Source organism: Hyalella azteca, unplaced genomic scaffold, assembly GCF_000764305.2.
Source record: "Hyalella azteca isolate HAZT.00-mixed unplaced genomic scaffold, Hazt_2.0.2 contig5153, whole genome shotgun sequence".
NCBI classification, from domain to species: domain Eukaryota; kingdom Metazoa; phylum Arthropoda; class Malacostraca; order Amphipoda; family Hyalellidae; genus Hyalella; species Hyalella azteca.
The window spans coordinates 20,476-38,240 of NW_025935352.1; the positions used below are offsets into that span (position 1 = coordinate 20,476).

The 17,765-nt window shown below is 43.5% G+C and overlaps 1 protein-coding gene across 1 annotated transcript in view; it reads right to left on the reverse strand.

Moving 5' to 3' along the window:
* The window catches only part of LOC108671518 (protein Gawky), a 31,877-nt gene extending 17,915 nt beyond the window's left edge, over positions 1–13,962 (reverse strand). The window contains exons 1-11 of the mRNA XM_047880306.1: positions 13,828–13,962; positions 13,158–13,286; positions 10,401–12,424; positions 9,916–10,111; positions 8,957–9,025; positions 6,433–6,720; positions 4,496–4,780; positions 3,327–3,697; positions 2,317–2,491; positions 1,160–1,615; positions 399–518 (exon numbers count right to left, since the gene is read on the reverse strand). Coding sequence (XP_047736262.1) covers positions 399–518; positions 1,160–1,615; positions 2,317–2,491; positions 3,327–3,697; positions 4,496–4,780; positions 6,433–6,720; positions 8,957–9,025; positions 9,916–10,111; positions 10,401–12,424; positions 13,158–13,286; positions 13,828–13,962 — 4,248 coding nt within the window. The remainder of the gene's footprint in view (positions 1–398; positions 519–1,159; positions 1,616–2,316; positions 2,492–3,326; positions 3,698–4,495; positions 4,781–6,432; positions 6,721–8,956; positions 9,026–9,915; positions 10,112–10,400; positions 12,425–13,157; positions 13,287–13,827) is intronic.
* Positions 13,963–17,765: the final 3,803 nt, after the last annotated feature.

The window sequence follows — 17,765 nt, forward strand, 5'->3', positions numbered from 1 at the left end:
GATTGCCTCCTACGCTGATTTGAAAAATATATCAGGTGCCACAAGCGTTTATGAAGGCAAGGTGGCAGAGGTGGTTCGTGACACAAGAAGATTGAAGTTTGCGATTAAAAATCAACAGCATGAATTTTAAATGAAGAAAAGAAATAAATTGGACAAAAAAAAAAAAACGAATTGTCTGAATCGCCAATTGAACAGAATGACTACTTCACTAAACCTTTAAAAACTTTTAAAGTGAAAGCTCAACTCTTTTCTGTAGATAAATCAACTATCGGCAATTCTATATGAATCTCAATGCTTGTGAAATAGAATTACCGTCAATAGACTAAGAACGCCATTGATTACTCATCAAACTGAACTCGCTTCCAGTGAAAGACAAAATTAAAAGAGGACAAGTTTACCTTGCAGGCCTCTTCGCAGGTGCCGTAATTGACGAGAGCAAAGCCTTGGTTCAGAGCCAAGTGGAAGTTGACGAGGGGTCCGTGCTGCATGCACAGAGTCTTCAGAGTGGAACCGTCAATCTGTACCAACAACAGGATTAAGTATGAGCTTGCTGTGTCTTGAGTGATGCAACATGCCCACACTGACAAGGGCTTCTTAGTAGCCTTCCATTGAAAATATCTCAAGTAACAAAAACAGGATTCAGTATGAGCTTGCTGTGTCTTGAGTGATGCAACATACCTACACTGGAAAGTGCTTTTTAGGAGACTTCCATTGAAAAGATCTCAAGTTGCCATCACGACACTCGCGCAATAAACAAGGAAACCTCGTTCATCCTTGTTGCATATAACAATTTCAGTGGAAACAAACGAACTATCGAGATTCGAGTAAATTAGTTTCCATTAACACAAGTAGTCAAGTACATTCAATGATTTTGTTTAGTGACATAGCTTTAAACCTTTCCTTTTTGAAATGATATCTCATAGTTATTTTGCAATTCGTTCCCTACAAGTAAAATGAAATGACAACATATTATTTAGTCTACAGTGATAACTCATTAATTTCGACCTATAGCACAACACAGAGAATCTCCACAGCTTGACAGAAGTCTAAACGACAGGGAATTATACTCGAGGCATTATAAAGTGACAGTAAGGCACCAAACATTGTTCACTAACCATCAGAAGCTGTTAGTAAGCAAGAGCAAGGAAGTTAGGGGCACCTGCGGAGTGAGGTTCCTGAGAATGAGCCAAGTAGAGGGCGGCGGCTGCAGAGGCCAGGTGCTCTGCGACTGCTGCTGTAAGGCACTTGAACTGTTGGCTTGCGAAGTTCTTTGGTCCCCTAGCCAGGCTGGGCGCCCCAGGCCTCCCCACGACATGGAAGAGGAAGAGGACAGTCCAGGAGGACCTCCTCCACCATGCTTGGTGGTGCCGATTGAGTTCCAAATGTCGTTGGCAAGGCAAGAGGAGGAGGCGTCGCTCCACACGTTTGACTTGCCATTCTTGACAGCATCGACACCACCTCCAAGCTGCTGCGGGTTGTTCGACCACGTGGAAGAGGTGAGTGGCAGAGACGGAAGCTCAGACGGTATGCTACTGGAAGCTTTGGTCATGGTCAGCAGGGGTGATGGGGTCACCGAGCCCGGAGTGATGGTCGGGTCGTCCTCGATTACTTTCGTCTGAAAGATACAACTTGCATCAATACTGAAGATCAAAACCGGATATTGCACTTTTCTCGCGACATGGACAAACTAGTGTTATCTTATTCTGCAGAAACCTCCAAATCTATTATTTAATCACCTTGAAAACAGGCTGAGAATTCCAAAAGGTTTTGATATATTGATAGTTTGTTATAAAACTCGCTCTTTTAACATGGTATTCTTGTGCATGATTAACAAAAGTATAAGCAATAATTGTAAGTTTCTTCGCTCAAGTAGTGTGATGTGCAGAATAAGACAACAGTTAGGTGAGTGAATCTATGAGGTGCAATAAATAATTGATGAGCAGACAGCTAGAGTGTTGTTGAAGGGAGCGACATTGACATCAGTGCTTGGAAGTTTGAAGCAACTGATGGTTCATCTGAATGGTTTTACACAAACTTGCGGCAGGGCCTTCCACGGATTGGATTATTCAAAGCGCTGTCACAAAATCATGATATAATGAAAATTAATCAACCGATAAGACTGTGATATTTGCCGTATATTTTAAAATGAATGTTATTGCAGGTGTTGGACGTTTTGGAGCGTCCTTAGTTGATTAAGGTTCGATCAAGATCAAACTTGACACCAAAATTCTCAAATCCGGAGATTGCAACTTTTCTTCTCGTCCATCCATCACCGCAAACGTAATGCTATGGAGAAAAATTCGTTGCCCAAATTACCATCCAGCGTTTGCCAGGCTCGAAGGGCTTGATATCGAGTTCAGCAACGTTGGTCTGTGAGCCGACCGGCGCCCACGAGTCCAGGATGGACGGCCCTTTGTCGCCGTCACCGGCGCTGCTGCTGATCTGCGGCCAGCCGCTGCTGTCGCGGCCGCTCGGTGTTTGCGACCACGTGCTAATGTCAAAGTTCACATCAGGTGTGTAATCCGTTTTTGCATCAAAAGCGTAAATTGTGAATGGATTTATAACAATTATAATATGCATTCCATTACCACTCACAATTTATTATAAAGAAGATCAATTGAGATCACGGCGTACGAAAATGAACAATTTGAAGCAATGAGGAGCGCATCTTGATTTTAAACAAAAATAAGACCTATCCTAGACAGGAATGCAGCACTCTCTCTATGGAGACCCTAGATACGTTAAGTGGCCACGGCTCACATTGACAGCTCACGTCAAGACAGCACACCCACCACTGACGCTATCCAAATGACGCTGGCTAGCACAGCACACTGCCAAATGAAGCAAATAGGACTCACGACTAAAATGATAATGCCTGACAAATGAAGTATATCAACAGTTTTGGCTGATGATTATAATTTTCGATAGTATTCAATAAATTATTAAATTCTTTCAGCAAATGCTAGACAGTTTGCAATGTAAGTTCAGCTTTTCAATTTACAGCATTAAAACTTCAAAGAAGTACACTTGTCTTCTGTATAATATAGTTGACATAGAATAGTTGAAAATACAAATAAGTTTGCCCGATGCATAGTATCAACTGTGATGAACAGCCTTCAACTGTGATGAACAGCGTATGAACTGTGATGAAAAGCGTATCAACTGTGATGGACAGCGTATCAACTGTGATGGACAGCGTATCAACTGTGATGGACAGCGTATCAACTGTGACGAAAAGGGTATCAACTGTGATGATTGTCAGGTCAGAGGACCGCAACTCTGGGTTTCTTCAGTCGATATCAGTGAGAGAGGAGACTTCTAGTTACCTGCCAGGGAAGCCAAGTGAGAAGTTGGGGGCCTGCGAAGGCGGTTGCTTGCCCGGGGCGCCTGGCGCGCGCATAAAGTCGGGGGTGAGGACGTCGTCAGCCTCAGAGGGCGGCAACTTCCATTCCTTGTTCAGGCGGCTGTTCTGAGGCATCGTCTGCTGCTGAATTCTTACGCCGAGATTGAGCTGGTCGACGAGGTTCATTTGGCCGAATGGAGCAGAGAGCTGGTCAGGCAGCATGGCTGACTTGTAGAAGTCGTTAGGTGGTCCCACCGAAGGCTTGGGGGGACCCATAGCTTGTTGAGGTTGCTGTTGTTGTTGCTGTTGCTGCTGCTGGCGAACGTACTGAGCCTGCTGAGACACGATCTGGTTCTGTTGGCAAATTACACGTTATGTTAGTGAGGAATGTGAATGCACATGATGACTATAAAGCAGCCTACAAGTTGTCTTCGCCGTTAATTCAAGTGCGAGCGCCGAGCAGCTCGACACACGCGTCATCAAGCCCCGTCTAAATTACAGGCCGTCCATTGGTACCAAGGCATCCTAGCATCTTCTTCAAATCTGGTCAATGATCTTGAATCTCAAGAAGTAGCGCCAAGAAAAATAACTATTACAAGCAGAAATGACTTAGGCAGAACATTGACAAACGAATTTTGTTTACAGGCCCTCTCGAAAGGCCGGTCCACAAGCTCAGTTTTACACGATTTGCCTGCGCAATTCAAAACGTTGCACACAAAGGCACAATACCAAAATTGACCAAAGTACTACCTCCTCCATGGCGAGATCGCACAAAACTGTGCAAAATACAGGTATGTCGGCACCATGTGGACGCTCTAAAAATTGCAACAATTTCATTCCGACTCAAGACTGCGCAAAGAAATCGTTGTGTAAAACTGAGCGTGTGGACCACCCTTAACTCGAGTAATTGCAATCGCTGAGAGCGATCAAGTTGGGCGCAAAGATAAGCATGATTGATGAGAAAAAAAAACAAATTTGCAATTGAAAACAGTTTGAATTCACTTACAAGCTTTCAGCGAAGTCTAAATCTTCACTATTGATCATTGAAATAAGATGTAGGACAACTAATGATATGATCACATTTTCATCTCACAAAAAAGTACAAATACAAATACTGGATGAAGAGCTAGAGCTACCAGACGACGCTCTTACCTGAATGTTTGTGATCTGTTGCTTGGTTTTAGCAATATGAACATTGAGCTGCAGAATAGTGGGATTGTTGGCATGCGGTGCTTGTGGCGGAAGAGAGTTCATCTGCTGGTTGAGCTTCTGCAGCGCGTTGATCTGCGTGAGCATGGAGTTGAGGAGGACGAGCGTGGTGGGTGCGAGTGACTGGTTTAGAATCTGAGGGTTGAGGTAGCCCGCTTGCACGGCCATCTGGATGTGCTGCATCAGAGCCCGAACGTGGGTGCCGTTCGCTCCAGACGCCCCGCCACCCTGACGACCAAGAGATACTCGTAAATATTGTGAGCAATCAAGTGCCGTGCGGGCCTTCAGCGTCCGACACCTGAACCCGCGACGCTTAATTACGGACTAACCGTTCATTCTGTTCACAAAGCCCAATAGTTAAGTCACCAACTAACTCTGATCTCTGGCTACAAATAATGACTCAATCATCGTTTTCCCGATACTATAATAAACACCACAGTAACTGTGTGCATATTTTAAGCCTCACAGTAACTGAGCGTCATCAGAGGTTTCATCATCGTAGTGTAAAAAATCGACTGTAATGAGGGCAAGAAATGTTTAGAGGACGCCTACATTCAGGTCAAGTCGCACTGGGTAAAGCTTTAATATATGAAGTAATATACATGGATTATAGATACAAGAGTAACACAGCGTGAGAACACCATCGAGTTCACGAAATAACTGAGAGCCTCAAACAAGCTTCTAACTGTCATGATTCCCACTATTAGATTTTAAGCAAAATATTACACATTGAGTGAAAAAATATAACTCAGCCAAGCATGAGCACTATAAAACACAACGTGAAATATTAAAAACATGAATGATCAACGAGTTAAACTTCCAAATGGTCACGACAAACCAAAAACTTCTCTCCCTACACAAAGAAACAATTGTAGTGTCATTTAGTACTGGTATAAAGTAAATAACAAGGAAAAATTCAAAAGCAGCTCATTGCTTAGGCAGTGATGGCGGCTTCAGCTGTATTGGCGTCGTTTATGTCGCTCATTTCACTTCGCTAGATTCACAGGTTTTCCATTCTATTCTGAGATGAGCACGACACGAGCGGCAGCAGACAGCAATTAGGCGCCAAGCTACAACTAATGCGCATGAATTTCTTCGAGTAAACACATCACGGCAGCCGAGCTACGCTAACACGGAACGCACAGCACGAGAACGTACCGAGCACGGCAATGTAGCGATGCATTCGAGCCAGCCAAGGCCGCAGCTAACTAGTTAAGCACCAGCTTAAAATCCCATACACAAAAGCGACATATCAACACTTTCCAAGAAGCATTCAAAGAAGTGCACACTATCGCTCAGTGCAACTCACAAGACATTAGAACACATCTTAGGGGTTTGCAACAAAAAATGAAATATTGCTGTGATGGAAGTGAACTGGAAGTTGAATGTCGGGTAATTTCAATTCTTAAGTTACTCAGCGTATGCGTTACGGTAAACAAGTTAGAAATGACACTACACTGAAACAAATTTTTACTACAATAACTCCACCGTCAAATTTCATTAGATATTTCCAACAGCAAAGTAGCAAGAGAACTTTCTACGGAACACCGCAATTACGTTGTAAATCGTGCACGTTAGTTCAGCAAACCCAACTACAAACAGCAACGATTAAGTCTTCATGATGACAATACTCATGTAGCCAAGATAATGTGACGAAGCTACGAAGACAGCAATCGAGATTTTCGTACAGACCTCTCTTAGAAGACAACCAACCAACTGCCCAACTAAGCTCATATTAATTATTTGTTCGTTGCGACGATAGTCAGACCTCGCCATGACAGAAACCTGAGACGCGATGTTGTCCCGAGCCTCTGTGTACAGCGGGGATTATAATGAGACTAAGGAGACCCACAAGCACGGTGACGATGCCAATGATTCACCTGAACGGCAGCACCGATTTGGTGAGAAGGATGCTGCTGACCAGAGGCTCCTACACCACCAACTGCCGTGTTCGGGAAGCGGTGCTGATTGAAGTTATTCGACGAACCAAGATCATGGAAAGAAGCAGCAGCAGCACTATTAGCAGCTGCTGCAGCAGCTGCCGCAACAGCCGCAGCAGAGGGACCGTGCTCATCAAGGGGAGGATTGCGCCACATTTCAGCCGCAGCGTTGCGGTCAATCTCCTCCAGAGCAGTTCGCCCCAAGGCGGCGTCCAATTCTTCCTTCTGCTGCGACACACCAAGCGCTTGTTAGTGCTCGACACACGACCATAGCTCAACGACCTCCTCACTCTCCACCCAATACTTCTCTTCTTAGATCTTCAATATTACTCAAGAATGAACAGGCAAAGATTTACTCCTCAAAACTAGAATGAATCGTAATTATGTTTGAGATGAGACGCTAAAAACGATGAAGCCAAGGGAAGATGACCCATCACAAAAAATATTGAACTCAAGAGTAGCTGTTATGCTCGAAACTTGATTTCATCAAGCTTTCAATTTAGATAGGTTGTGAGCTTTGAATGTTCATGAATGGGTGAGAGAGAAGTGAGTTAGTCACTATAAAATAATACTCTACTACACATATAAATAAGCTACTTTTAAAGGCAGAATGAGTTCAGAATGATTAGTTAGATGGAGCGGACTAATCAGATGAAATAAAGAAATAATCAAATACAAATATGAAATACGAAAGCATGAGACATCATTAAGAAACTGAACAAAAAGTGAAGTGCTTACAAACGAAAGATGCCGTTAAATAATAAACATTAATGCGGTAATAAGCAATTGCTACTCCACGAAATGAGGACATGCATGCACAAGCTTAAGATAGTGCACTTAGACTAGCAAGCGATGTGAGATATGAGAAAGACAGAAGGGCTACTGATGCTCAGAGAGACGTTAGGGATGAGGCTTTGTTTGCAAGCGATGTGAAAACGAGCGAGGCTTCATACAATACATCGTATCGACATGACAGCTTACTGCAAGGTAATGAGTGTCAATACAAGAGGTGAACATCTAAAAGAGAGGTGAACATCTTAAATAATAAAAAATACGTGAATGCTCTGAGATTCAGCGAGACGTTGCTGGTCGCAAGCGTGTAAGAACTCGATCGAATGAATCGTTACTTCAATTGCTGTAAGGAAACAAACGGGGTGCTCACTTATGAACTCTCGGCAGCTGTCTAAAATAAATTGCGACGATGCATGATACTAGTGGATAAAATATTTCGGAGATTCAGACACCAGAACACAGTTAAACCTTCTCAACTGGACAAGCAACGTGAAGCTTTGAAAACGAGCTGCAATATGTGGACGGATCATTCATAACTGACACGAATCATATCAGGATAGTTACACTAAATCAACGGTATAGGAGCTGTTGTCAGGGAACTCATGCAAGCAATATTTAACAACGTCCATTAGATAAAAGGCACAGCCGACGACCTCCACGGAATATTCGATGCACAACAACAGGCAGGACAGGGTCTTGACCGGGATTTGATATACAGAACAATGCTAGAAAAACTCTGGCTCATTTGCAGAGCACGAGACGACAAGAAGCATACAGAACGAACGTTCAAAATCCCACAAGCGTAACTTTGTCAAGAAAAGAACAGCTCAGATGATCGTCGACAGTTTGTAGAACATGCATACGGCGACAGTAGCCGACGTAAGAATATAAAGAAAACCTAGCAAACTTGAAGCGCATTGACGACCACACGACTACCTCATGGTCGGCCAGCTTGAAGGCACGTCTCACAGGATAGTAGATACAAGATTCAAGCAGGCACATTGATCAGTACGCTACAAATAACGTCGGCACAAGCACAAACGTGGAACGCCTAATAAGCAACGAACGCGGTGGCAGCAGCGCCAACGGCCGTAGCATCGGTACAATACAAGAAATTTGCAATAAATAACGCTAGTTTCGGTTTACTGGCTGAGACTTGACTTCTTCGTAATACTCAAGATTCACATTATCAACGCTGAGCGCTTGAAAACACGTGACATAAAGGGAGTTCCTTAAGACAGCTCTTGATTATACATCAAAGAACCCAAAAACTGAACAAGCAAAATTTCTCTATTGCCATCACTCAGAACGAGCGATTCGTCATTATTACTTTTTGATTATTACTTTTTCATTATTATTATTTCATTATATTATTGTCATTATTACTTTTTCTAATTATTTGAATCTTTAATTCAAATAATTTTGAGTTCTCAAGTAGCAGAAGTTGAAATTTATGAGCCATCGGTTGAGGCAGGAGAAAAGCACAGCCTCAGCCAGTAAAGAACAAAGCACACGTGAAATATACGGCAATTACACGGCAGGCCAAGAGTTGCCCCACAAAAGCAATCAATCATCAACGAAGAATACAGCATATCAACAAGTTTGTACGGAGGTTACAGTTTATTTAAGTCGAGCAGGAAAGTCAAAGCGCGTGCACGAACTTGCTCCTCACCTTGCACGCCATTTCGATGCGATATTTGATGTTAGCTAAATCTTTATTGGTCATCCCTCTGTGCACCTGCTGCTATAGGGGGCAGAGAGAACTGGACGTGAGCGGCGCTGCTACGGCACATACAGCCTCCCACACACACACAGCCCTTCTATTACAACCATTCTGATGGACTACCCATCGCCAACGAATGTTAATGCACGTCTAACATTCTCATCACTAAGAATTCTACGAGAACAATGATACTCAAACTAATATACAGCAGATAAATTTGTTTCGCCTGTCGCCTCAAGAGGACAACATGGCAGCTGATCAAGATACTGCTTTAGGTCGAGAAGGCATGCGAATTCTCAGAGATATTACAGGCAAATGATTAACGTCTTCACGCGAATAATGATGGTTAGTTTTTAGAAACTCTGACAAGTAGAGTGAAAGCACTGTTACAATAATTGCTTCTGCAGTGATAATTCTGATAAATGGGGAATGTCGAGGTACAATCTACCTACCAGCGCTATTTAAATGTAGCCATTTAACAATGATATTCATTCACATAATTTGAATGAATCGAGTCTTGCTCAATATGTCTGTACACTGAAATAACCAACATTGGATGTCTTATACGTTCAGTCGCTAACGCGTATGATCCAAATTCTAAGCGCCACTCAATCAAAAGGTCCGAAATACAGAAGACGTTTCATATTAGGCCCACAAGTCGCATGGCTAGCACTACACTATGGCCATTCAATTGATGTATGAACTCCTTCGCTCCTAGGCCTCAACGGATTTGACGCCGAATACACTTAGAGCTTCCCTTCTACTAACATAGCTTGGGCTGCAACGGTAATCATTTTAGCTGAATTGTGTAGCAGTGACTTTAAATAAAACTCGACGGCAAAGACAATCTGCGCTGCGAGCTGAGATCGATCACCCGACGGACACATGGCAGAGGCGTTGCAGCTCACCTTGTACTGAGCCACAATGCCATCCATGTCGGGGTCTTGCCAGCCCCCAGCGCCACCGTGCGGAATTTTAGGTTTGTTGTTCCACGACGGGGAGGCTTGGTCAGCCGAGCCCCAGCTGCTGGACTTGGAGTCGTCGCCCCACACACCTGCGCCTCCTGCAGCCTCGTGAGGAGGTTCACCCCAGTTCCCATTCCGGCTGTTGGTGTCCAAGAATAAAATTAATGGACGTTACGATTAAGCGGTGGCCAGGTAAAGATGGCATGAAAAGACAAGGTCATGTGAAATAATAACCAATAACTAAAGGCAAAGATTTAAATTAGCGCGAGCATCCGCAGCAACAATTTAATAAAATCCTTGTTCTTTTCGAACAATATATCTTAATTGTGTTAGGACCGAGTTTTGAATGAAATATATTTCATGGATTTCATTCAATTTGGAAAGACTAAGGCAGGTTAAGGCTTAAGTGCCGTGCAGAAGACACAGACCCAGGATGTCCCCACATGGCAGGGCCGGGAGTGGGCGGCTGCTTAGGCGGTGGTTGTTGCTGCGGCCCAGCGAGGTGAGGCGGCGGCATGCGCTGCTGTTGTGGCGGCGGGGGCTGTTGCTGCAGACCAGCAGCAGCCATCATGGCAGCAGGATTGTTCTGCATCTGCTGCTCTTTCCAGCGCGACACGTTGCTCTGGGGCTGCTGCTGGGGGTTGCCCCATACTGCCGTGCCGTCGTCGCCGCGACGCGACATCGCCGCCGGATTGGCAGGCTCATCCCAGCCTGACCCGCCGCCCACTTTCGACATGTCTTTGCCGCCCCAGACGCCACCAGCACCGGGTATTCCTCCAGGGCCCGGGGGGCCATTGAGGTGGTGGACGGCGGCGTTATGAGGTCGACCAGGGGGGCCCTGGTGGTGCCCCACGTGTGGGGGTACATGCGCTGCGGGATGCATGCCGTGCGGCCCCAAGTGAGGGTGGCCGTGCAGTCCTCCGGGAGGCCCGACAGGGGCGTTGGCATGAGGTGGCATGTGTCCCGGCATCTTCGGAGGGCCGTGAGGCCATCCGTCAGGACCAGGCTCCACATTAGCGCGAGGAGGCCCCGCGTGGTCAGGCCAGCCAGGCTGAGCGCCCTGCCAGTCTGTGGGCTTCTTTTGCTGGGCCCACATGTTGGGCCCCGCATTGGCGACGGCCGCCACGGCAGCAGCAGCAGCCACGTTGGGCCACTGTGGCTGCGGTCCTCCAGTAGGAGGAGGAGGACCAGCGGGGTTCCAGGCATTGCTCGTGTCGCTCTGGTCGTCGTCTTCTCCCCAGGTGCCGCCATAGTTGGTGGCGGGGGTGTGGCCCCAAGGGGCCTGCTGGGGCTTTGGAGGAGGGGCTCCGCCGTTGCGAAGGTTGTTCTCCCACAACTCAGTGCCGTTGTTGACTAGTTTCCACTGTTGTGTGGGAGCGTCCTTGCTGGGCTCTGGGGAGGCAGGCAAATCCCAGGAGGTGTCTTGATTGACGTTCTCGCCACCCCAGCCCTCGTAACTAAGCAGAGCATCGCGTATGTTCTGTAAGTCTTTGTGCCTCTTATTGGCTTCCGTCGAGTTAGTGGTCTTGTTGGCGCCCCAGTTGCTGGTGCTTGACGCGGCCCCCGCACCACCACCGGCTGGTGGTGGTAGGTTGGCCGCCGACTGGCCGCTGCTGGAGACAGCAGGCGCCTGCTTCAGACCAGCTGCAGTGGCTGATGGAGGACCAGAAGAGCCTGCGCCACCTGGTGTTCTGCCACTGCCCCACTGGGAAGCACCGCTAGGTACACTGCTGGACTGGTTACTCCAGCCAGCAGCGGCTTGAGTGGCACCGCCACCCCAGCCATTCGCGGCGGCAGTTTCGCCACCGCCCGCTAAGCCTAATCCAACAGGGATGCCCCATCTATTGACTGGTCCGCCAAGGCGGTGTTTGAAGCCATACCTGCTGGCCACACCACAGCCCCACGCCGGCACCGACGCCTTCTGCAAACAGGCACCCTGCTCCTGCTGCTCTCGAGCAGCAGCAGCAGCCGTAACCTTGAGCAGGAGAGGCTTGGCGCCAGCACAATTAAAGCTAAGTTGAAATTCAGTGTTGCACTGAGAATGGCTGGGAATGTTGAGAGGGGCCATGGCAAGGTCGTTGCTTAAGGAGTGTGCTACGAGGAGTACATCAATGTTACTGCCAGAGGACGAGCTTGTTGTCGAGTCTGCCACAGTAGAGGACGGAGAATGGGATAGCACGCAGCGTACAGGCCCTGATGGCAGCTCGGGCAGCGCCAGAGACCTCTGGAAGCAGGAGCTCGATATCACAGATTGCAGAAAGTGAGCGCGGGTGAGAGCAGAGACCGAGGTGGCAGCTCCAACCACATCAGACCCACTCGTCACCACACCATAACACCACCAGCTGAAGCTGGCATCTCTTTCATCATCACTTGGAGCACAGGTGCTTCTGCTGTCCGCGGCACACAGGGCTTTGCATGGTGATGCTCTTCTCCTCTCCACGTATACACCAGCCTGCAGGCACACCAATATCTTAGTTCATTGGTAGGCACAAAACTGTGTTATACTAAATGATGCACCCAATTCAATAAAGTGGCATTCAAGTCTAAATTCAAAATTATTAATTTATAGAACAATGGAAAGCAATAGATTAAAAATTTTGTAACTTGTTCAAACACGGAATTTGGCAGCGACGGAACTGGCCGCTGAAGCTAAAGTTCTCATTCTGGCCAGCCGACTTTGTGCTACACTGCCACTTGTGAGTGAGATGTCTGCTGAGCAGCACAAGGTTTATATGCATTCATGAGTTTAGCAAAAAGTGAGTTATAAAATACAGTGCAGCGGACATATTTTCCTCATATTTGGTATTGAACCACCCGGCTGACAGGAGCAAGAACTATAGTGGCCGTTTCTGCCACCACTGCTCCTCAATTCTGCATTTGAACAGTTACAAAAATTTTTGAATTGCTCTTTTCTATTGGTGTTTAAATTATTCATTTTGAATTTACACTAAAAAAAACAAATTTATCTAATTGGTTTCATCATTTAGAATTGCCCTCAGCCCTGCACATAAAAAATTATAGGAACATTTTCAATAATATATCACACATAATTGCATGCCAATTTCATTCAAATTGTCATTCCAAACAAATAGAACCATATTCTCTAAGCTACATCTCACACAGTTTTCTAATTAAATTCATTAGGATTATATTTGGCTAAATGACCAAAACATTGAGGTACTCACAAGAGGTGATACAGGCACTTTGTTGGTAGGAAACTCATGATTTGGCAAATTTGTGACCAGGAAGGCGTGGTGTGCTTCAATAAGATTATCCATATTGGAGGAACGCCTACCGCCACACCATTGACAGCTCTGCAACACAAGCGTTAGTGTAAAAGGGATGTGGCAATGCTAGCAGTCAACTTCACTGCAATGACTATAGAAATTTCCATCAAATCCAATATAGAACGAGTTCTAGGTCTACACTAAAAGTGGGTGGTTCGCAGGTAATTAAAACATGACATTGTGAACACCGTCCTGAAAATCAATCAAAAATGCCAAAAATTCTATGAAAAATTACAATGATTAAATTATGCAAGATGGCTCTTTGCATCTACTCTTTGCCAAAGAAATGATAAGGAAAAACTTTCTGGAGCAAACTTGATTATTTTCAGGACTTGATTTTGTCCAAGGAGATGCTTCTTATACTTCCACCGTACAGAATTGCTATCTTCCTACCATGCAGCATTGCTATCATGTGGTTGGTAGAGCTCAATCATTCATTCATGTAGAGCATTAATCATTCATGTTATGAAATGGTTTTATGAGTGTCTTGAGAAGGATGGCTAAGAGGCTGGTGACCGAAGTGAAGTTCTTGGCTTGAGTGGCCAAATTATTTAATTTGAAAGCTTACCTTGAATAGAGTGAAGGCCTCAGTAAGGGTGGATCTCCCTGATGAGAGCTCTACAAGACTGACTGAGCACACATCTACACAATTACACTCTGCAGCTGACAATGCATACAACTCAACATCTGAAAACAATGTCATCCCATTAATTGCAATGCATTCAACTTGACATCTGAAAACAATTATTTCTCATTACTCATGTCTCATAGAGCACTAACAAATAATAATCAACCTGAGAAGAAAAATCTCTAGATAGGCAGTATTTAAACAAGAACATAAAACAAATGTCACCTGACATGAAACTGACCCATTGTGTATAGATATAGATAATTAAGCTAAACAGAAATTCAGGTCTAAACATAGAGCCAAGGACCACAGCAAGAGGACTCATTTTTTTAATTGCAGACAAGGTGAGTAGAAGTCCCATCTTCTGAAGTGCAACATGTGCATCAAACGGCAGCATTTAACTTAACTCTTATTACCGGTACCTCAGATGTGCTAATAAGTAATGACAGGAATTCAATATTTCTATAATCAAATTGTTGCAATAGGATACCTCTATATCTTAGGGTGTAAATTAGGATCAACGAGCAACATCAGGATCAAGGAGCAACATCAGGATCATGAAGGCAACATCAGGATCATGAGGGCAACATCAGGGTCATGAGGGCAACATCAGGATCATGAGGGCAACATCAGGATCATGAGGGCAACATCAGGATCATGAGGGCAACATCAGGATCATGAGAGTGACAGCATCAATTTGAACCATTTCCTTATGGCAGGTTTCCTCTCATAAACCTACACAATCACAAAAGCACCCAAGCCCACATAATAAATCCTATCTCAGGTTACTCAATTTTTTTCTAAGCCATCCCTCAGAACAGCCATGTTTCCAACAGCCTGTAAATATTGTCTCAGCCAGTCAACTTTAATTCTTGGCACTGACTTTTTGAGGAGTATAAATATCTTGGTTTCACATAATGACAATTTACTGCTATTAAATACTGTAAAATGGGGTAACTTAGAACACTTTTTTTTAAATGATGCCATTTTTTACTAAATTAAACTTAAATAGAAACTTGCAAAATACAGGTCTATACTCTAGTTCCACTCACCATAAATTGCTGGCTCCTGCCTCTCATAGTTTTTAGAAATTTAAAAAAAAAAATGATGGTCTTTGTTACCTTACCTCTTAGGGTATCTTAGACTGGGTGGTAAAATCAATATATTTTTTGGTAAAATAATTCCAAATAACTCCAGGTTTTGGTGCATTGTAGTAGAACTCTACTAGTTACATATGCAAATGACAAATTTGAGGAAAGTGTCATAGTTTGCAAATGAGCTTTTTTTTTGTGGGTCACATTTTTAATTTTTTAACCTATTAGATATGCAAACTTTTTAAATCTTTCTATTGTGTTATGTAGCCTCAGTATTAGGCCTTTAATGCCTCAGTATTAGGCCATTGATAAAATTTTTCTATGTCAAATAGTTTTTGAGTCTTGTGGGTTTTGGTTAAAAAAACGAAAAGTGGTCTAAGTTACCACATTTTACGGTACAAGTCCATTTTTTCAATTTGCTTCAACCAACTGATTTTTTCATAAAAGGAGTTGCTACTTTTAGGACAAATATTACTTTACAAAATTTTTCTCAAAATTGTTATTCTTTATCATTTATGTACATATATATTGGTTTTGTGTTTCAATTTTTTACCAAAACATTCTATTTCAGGTAGCCCAGTTTCAATCAATTGCATTTTGTTTGGAGAATCCGCTTGATCCCCACTTGTGTTGAATCACGTTACATGAAGCACAAGGCATGCCTAAGCAGCTCGGAATTTTATTCTGAATTCTCTTCATATTCTTACCCTCAATTATTTCCCATATCTCTTTTTAGCGCATTTTCTCATTTATGGAAAAAAGGCACTATTGTGCTCGTCATGTGCATCTTTCCAACTTTCGGTGACTTCTCGTTTTTGTTGACAAGAAAATTTGCTCTCTGTCACTCACTGCAGTGAGTACTGAGTTACATTTATTTGCATTTTTTTTGTTACAGCAATTTTCTGATTACATGTCTAGTTGTTAAAGTTGCACTATTGCACAGATAGCCCAGTCCTTATTAGTCTACAGAGAGGAAGTTGGTAACAATCCAATCAATGTTGCATGTACTTGTGGCCAGAATCAATGAAGCAGCACTACAGGTTTGAAATCTTTTATTGCTCACTTAAAATTATGAACTCAAGTCAATTAATAAAGCTGCGTTATTGATTTCACAACAGCAACACACATCAGCCAAGGAATATCTTGAAAAGACAAGAATATGAAACTAAACAACATTACATTATATTAAATGGTATGAGGGGTGTCCATCACTTTAGTCAAGTCTTGTTACCTTACAGTTAAATTGGTAAACAGAATTTCATGTCAATGGTCTAAGACTAAAGGCATCTGCATGTCTCGAGTTTTGTAACATGAAATTGTTGTCAACCGTGTTCATGGTTGACAACTATAGGTATGTTAAGACTGAAAAACATAGTTTAAATCATAATACTGCTAACCACTAAATGCTAACAAACATATTTCCCAAGCGCTGTAGAAATTTACCTTTAGCGGGCATATGACCAAACATAGTCACTTCCATCTCTCAGCATTGGCGGGCGTATGCTCATATATGATCACACTAATTTTTGCCATCATATTTCACTATCTTGCATTTGCTTCAAGTAAAAGGCATCATAATCAGTTGATAAAGCAAGTTTTTAACTATGATTCTAGCAACTATCATGATCTTACCTACAGTTCTTCATGGGCTAGAGCTGCTAAAGTGAATGCAATGAGGGCCTGACAAGCCATTTTGCCAGTTCTCCAGTGTACTTAGTTTTTAATTTAGCTCACACAGACGTAAGAGCACGTCAGAGCGCTACGTCATTATCGTCATACATGACGTAACTCGTACACGATCTGTGATTGGTTAGAACTTGTTGGCAGGCTGCCCCAAGCAATGTGGGTGATGTGGGGGGCCTTTATTTACTCCCATTTTAATTACCATATATGGTAACTTACCCTTGAAAGGGTTTAACAACTTTAGGAGCAATGGAGCATGGCACATTTTTTACCGACATATTACAGCGCACATGCAGATTGATAAAAAGACAACATACTTAAAGTCCTGCACACCTGGCACATCTCCTTGAGTCCTGACCAGTGTGGAAATCCAGAGGGGTAATATATTAACTGGTAGACATAGCAAATCGGAAAGCAGTACCCAAAAATCTTGAACATCCAGCACACTTCCACTTTCAGTCCATCATCATCACTGATGAGTCTCTGCAAGATGCTACAGCTGTTTCATTGAAAAAAATAGCACTTGCATCATCACAGTAACAAGAATCCAATCAACGCTTGAACGCATCCAACGTAACAGTCACAAGAATCCAATCAACGCTTGAACGCGTCCAACGTGCTGTCACAGGGATCCAATCATCGCTAGAACGTGTGCAACGTCACAGCCACTGGAATCCAATCAGCAATAGAAAGCTAGAAAGGACTGCCTCAAATGCACAGAATGTTAATGCACTGATGCTAACTTAATGCGTAATGCTATAATTCTTATTTCAAGAGCGTAATACAATAGTGTAGTTATGTCATTATTGATGGAAATCAGGGTTGGCGATTTTTTAAAAAAAAATCAAATAAATCAGAAATCAATGATTTCTTTTTATTTTTTCATGATTTTTTTTTATTTTTTTTTTATTTTTTCAGCTTTTTTGTCTTTTTTGAGATGTTATTTTTATGTTGCAATTAGCCTTCTAACAATAACAGTATGTATATGGATCATAATGGATGGCTAAAAAGGGCACTTATTGCCTCCAATAATGGCCAACAGGCCAAGGTGGTGTTTACCACTTAGGGATTTTTGGGTAAACAATTATTCGTACTATGTCT